This window comes from Salmo salar, chromosome ssa11, assembly GCF_905237065.1.
Source record: "Salmo salar chromosome ssa11, Ssal_v3.1, whole genome shotgun sequence".
NCBI lineage: Eukaryota > Metazoa > Chordata > Actinopteri > Salmoniformes > Salmonidae > Salmo > Salmo salar.
The window spans coordinates 22,710,001-22,715,435 of NC_059452.1; the positions used below are offsets into that span (position 1 = coordinate 22,710,001).

The 5,435-nt window shown below is 47.6% G+C and overlaps 1 protein-coding gene across 1 annotated transcript in view; it reads right to left on the bottom strand.

The window, feature by feature from the left end:
* The window catches only part of LOC123725140 (uncharacterized), a 118,417-nt gene extending 116,209 nt beyond the window's left edge, over nt 1-2,208 (bottom strand). The window contains exon 1 of the mRNA XM_045689187.1: nt 1-2,208. This exon is cut by the window's left edge and continues 878 nt beyond it. Within this exon, the coding sequence (XP_045545143.1) occupies nt 1-1,738 (1,738 nt within the window). The 5' untranslated portion in view covers nt 1,739-2,208.
* Nucleotides 2,209-5,435: the final 3,227 nt, after the last annotated feature.

Genomic DNA, 5,435 nt, shown 5'->3' on the forward strand with positions numbered 1-5,435 from the left:
CCATGCCGACCCGTGCATGTGCCACCCTCACATTCTGCCCGCACTCCTGGCCACAGAGGAAACAGGCCTCACAGGAAGCCTGAGACTTAGGTAGGCGGTCCAGGGGCTCTAAGGGGTGCCTTTCCTGGGAAGTGATGCAGGGAGGGGGGCCCGAGGCTGGTGCAGGGGTGGAGGAGCCCTGGTTGAGGGGGACCACGTAGAGGCGCTGGAGAACGGGCACGTCGGCCAGCTGGAAGCCCTGCCACTGCTGCATTAGGGAGGTGTGGCAGCTGGCACAGACCAGGGTGGTGCCCCCCGGGGTGAGGGGTATGGCGCCAGGGGGAGGGCTGTGTAACCACAGGAAGGGGAAGAAGGGCTCGCTGGCTGCCCTCTCCTGCTTCTGCACAGACACACAGAACCTCCCGCCCTGCCACAGCCCGCTGCCGCAGATGTAACACACACACTCCTCGGGACTGGTACTCCTGTTGGCACCACCACTGGCACCACTCTGGGGCATGGCAATGACCCTCCCTGCAGCGTCCCTGGGTGGTCTCAGCAGGGCCAATACCCTCTCTCTGCTGCTGCCAGCTTCTTCAAACACCTCGCGGTCGTCGTCACTGGTTATATTGATCTCGTGGTCGTTGTCAGAGTTGTCAGAGGCTATAAACTTGCCCGGAACACGTTCTCTAGGTGCTGCTGTGTCGCGCCTAGAGGTGACAGCGGCGCCAATGGGTGATAGTCCGTCGGCAGCATCAGCGAGATCCTCTCCTTTCTGGTGGAATATGAGGGAGGGATGCCTGGCTAAGCTACAGCTGCTATCAGCTGCGCGTTGGAGAGGGCGCGGGTCAGCGTGTCTGACATTCCCCTCCGCTAGCCACTGCCTGTTGCGCATAATGATCCCGTTGTCCTGCACAGGTGTGTCGACGTGAGAGCTGTCATAGCATCTCTGGGACACAATCTCTTGGGCCAGAGATACTGATGACTGAGAGAGATTATTCATCATTTTAGCACCGCGCCTGGGCGGCATGGCACTATCCGATTTCGGCGAGTCTTGTGCCTGGTAAACACCCACGGGATAGCGGATAGCCCGTTGAGAGTCAGGGCTGCTTTTAACACTGATAACACTGTTGTTGTTCTTCCTGTTACCGTTTCTGGGAGTTTTGCTGTTGCTGCCAGATGTTTTGTACTTCTCCTTGCTCACACTGGCGCGGTCTACTAAATCCAGTTCTTGGTCTGACATGTTCTCGTTTTCCGAGAAAGAGGAGAAATCCGACTCGTTCCCGTCGTAATTCTGGCTGCTGACACTGATTCTCTGCTCCAGGTCATAGGAGATGTTCCACTCCTGTGGTATCCGCCGAGAGTCGCACTGGTACGGCCTCTTCAGCCAGTACATACGCTTCTCTATGGGTGTCCTAGTCCGCTCGAACGAGTTCCACTGCTCCCCCAGAAAACAGTGGCACACGGCGCACACCATAGCGTGTCCATCCGGGCTGACTTCACATGCCCCCGGCGCTGGCTCCTGGTTTTCTAAAAACGGGAAAAACGGACCGTTCTCTTTCGGATATTTCACTTGTAATCTCAATTCTTTTCCGGGCGAAACGCCGCTTCCACAAATAAAACAGTGAACCAATCCTATCCCATTCCGATCAGACCTGGAAGTGTTGCCGTACAATGGGCTCTCAGCCCCAGGCATGGCTGCAGCCATGAGTCGGTGTTTCCGAGATATCGGTATTGAATCCTTGTCACGGGGGTCATTCATAGTTCTAAAAACACCCCAGACTACATGACATAATACCAAAAGCGGTAATTCATTCTAACAGACTCACACCTTTACAAAAGTAGGCTATGCAACAACAAGACAGCGTATCGCGTTCAGCCTACTCACTGTGATAAAATAGCCGATAGGTCATTGAAACTGCAGAACAGGCAGCGAACCGTAGATTAAATTCCTGGCTCTCAAGTATTCCGTTAGAGATTATCTATTCAAACCGTCCATGAAACATTGAGCAGAAACGCAGTGTCTCCAGTCCGCAGTATAGCACTGCGAACCCGATGGTAATGTGAGAAGAAAACTCTTGTTAGAATCACGGGTCACCTCTCCTACGAACTTTCCTGCGCTCTGAAAACTTTGGCTGTTAACTCGCTCACACTGTACACAGCGCCATCTCCAATTCACCGGATCAGTTTTCAGATACACTCGCCGCTGCTCCCCCATATTCAAACCTTCCCAGCAGAACTAACTGATAAACGAGGAAAGCGTCTCATTGTTTCTTAACCAAATGACGTATTTGTCGAAGAAAAACTTCATCATATCATATCAATCATTACCGTGTAGGCCTATTGATGTTTAGATCCAGTGGGATTAGAATAGCTCTAGCCTATAATTAGAGTAGGTATTGGTTTTAAACTGCTATACCAGTGATAACGTTTTCACACGTAATGCATAGATCCATGAGCTATTGATATATGGAAATATTTACACACGCCACAAACCAGCCTACATATTGCATTGCACGACTTCCCATGCCATAGCTGTCATGTAAATATACACTTTATGCTAAATGTTACAAACAATGAATGTAATTACAATAGGCTATATCGACATAATAAACAGCCAGACAAATTTACAAGAGAAAGAAAAAACTTGTAAGGCAGCAGGATCCTGAGTTGCACAATGTGTGCCATTGTTCAAGCATTTGTGAGAGCTGTGCAAGATGCATGACACATTGAAGCAGAATCTGTATCTGTTCTTAAAACAGAATCATTATAATAACCGCAGGCAGTCAAAATCTTGAAAGCATTTATCTGAAATATGTTTGCTTCTTCCAATTCTCCCCAATGTCTCTTTCATTGCGGGATTAAGTGGTGCGGCTACAACAGAATGGGTCTTGTATTTTGTCTATGGCTGTTACCTGTGTTGTACAGTTTACACTTGTCCTGGATCCTCAGGGGACGGCTGTAGGGTGCAGCCCCACTAGCCACACCTGTTTTGGGGATTAAGTTCAGCCTGCCCCCCTCTACACTGCATGGGATGGAAGACCTTGACAGGGACCACACAGTCTGGTGTCAGACAAGTCCCTTCAGATCTCAGCAAGCAATGTGCAGGACTAATTCACATTCACAGAGATAAAAACAATCATGCATGAACACACACACGGATGAAGAGACCATGTTGTATGTGGAGCAGTTCAGTAAGTTGTAATGCAGCCAAATGGATGCCACACTGCAACTTAAGGCTAAAAGAACTTTGGAACATGAAAGTACATACACAAGCACACACACACAAAGCTCTTTCTCACACACACACACAAAGCTCTTTCTCACACACACACACAAAGCTCTTTCTCACACACACACACGCACGCACGCACGCATGCACACACACACACACACACACACACACACACACAGAGCTCTCACACACGCACACACACACGCACGCACACACACACACACACACACACACACACACACGCACGCACGCACACACACACACACACACACAGACAGAGCTCTTTCTCTCTCTCTCACACACACACACACACACACACCTTCGGACTCCCCAGTGAAAACCAGTTAACTCAAACTCACACCAGTGTAGCATAATAACAATAACACACATAAACAGTAACGACCGTCAATCCAGCTGTGTCTCTAACTAGCCTGCATTGTGCTAGCTCTGCTCCTGTAAGCAGTCACAGTCCTCTCATCCCCTCATCTCTTTAACAGCCACCCTGAGGCTGCTTCCCTTCTCCATTAATCTTAATGACACCACTGTGCTTCTCTCTTTGTCTGCCTCCCTGTTCTGCTCCATCTTCTCCAACATGGCAACCCAGCCAGCTCTTACTCTAATGACACACCAGAGCTTCTCTCTTTCTGACTTCCTGTTCTGCTCCATCTTCTCCAACATGGCAACAAAGCCAGCTCTTACTCTGACACACCAGAGCTTCTCTCTTTCTGACTTCCTGTTCTGCTACATTTTCTCCAACCTGGCAACCCAACCAGATATTAATAATCCCACCACAGTGCATCTCTCTGAGTGACTGGCTGTCTCCCAGTCATTTGGAAGACATCTCCCTCCCGGTTCTGCTTACTTCCCTCCAAACTGGCAACCAACTGGTCGGAATGACACCCCAGCTCCTCTGTGACTGCCTCCCTGTTCCGCTCACTTTCCTCCAACATGGCAAAAGAGTCGTGTCAGGGAACAGGGGCTCTGTGGTTTGGAAGTCATTTGCTTCCCTACTGAAGCCCTCCCACGAGGAAAAGTGTGTGTGTGTGTGTGTGTGTGTGTGTGTGTGTGTGTGTGTGTGTGTGTGTGTGTGTGTGTGTGTGTGTGTGTGTGTGTGTGTGTGTGTGTGTGTGTGTGTGTGTGTGTGTGTGTGTGTGTGTGTGTTTGTGTGTGTAAACAGTAATGACCGCCAATCAATTACGCACATTGAAATCACACAAGCCACAAATTTCCCACGAGGGAAAGTGTGTGTGTGAATGTGTGTGTGTGTTTGCGTGTGTGTGTTTTCCCTACCACAGACCCTAAGAAGAGAGGTGGGAATCTTCAGAACAGGAAGAGTCCGTTCCAACTCAACATTCTCTCACGGAGCTGTGACACAATTCGTTAACTGTGAGTGTTCATCTCCCTCTCTGCTCTCTGTTTGGAAGCTCCCAGAGAGACACTGCAGAATCACATCATCTTTTAATATACATTAATTGATTCTTTATTCATTTATTAGTTGTTTTATTAATGTATTCATTCACTTACTCTATCCAATGGGGTTAGGGTCAATTCCATTTAAATTCCAGTCAATTCAGGAAGCACACAAAAATTCCAATTTCAATTCTCTTCAATGCTTTTCAATGGGGGTTAGTTCACTTTCTGAATTGACTGGAATTTAAATGGAACTGAACCCAACCCTTCTATCCAGTACCACTCAATCTTATGTATACATGTATTCAAGCATTCATTCATTTGTTCATTCATTCATATATTCAATTCGTTTTACACTAACTCATTCATTCACTTATTGCCATTCCCTAGAAACTGTCAGGTTGATGTTTATTGTCATTAATCTTGCTCTGGGGGCAGAACTGAGTGATTTCCGCTAGATGGGCCAGCTAGAAAGTCAAAATTGGCTATATTGTAAAAATGTATGAAAACATAAATGTGCTTTTTGGTCCTAATTTAAGGTTAGGGTTAGGCATTAAAGTTAACAGTATGGTTAAAGTTAGGTTTAAGGTTAGGTTTAAGGTCAGATTTTATGACTTTTTGCCTGTGTAATCTAGTGACCACTCCACAGAGATGCATCCAGGGCAAGATTACAGCTGTGAGTCTTTCTGGGTAATTCTCTAAGAGCTTTGCACACCGGGATTATACAATATTTTCACATTATTCTTCAAGCTCTGTCAAGTTAGTTGTTGATCATTGCTAGACAACCATTTTCAGGTCTTGCCATAGATTTTCA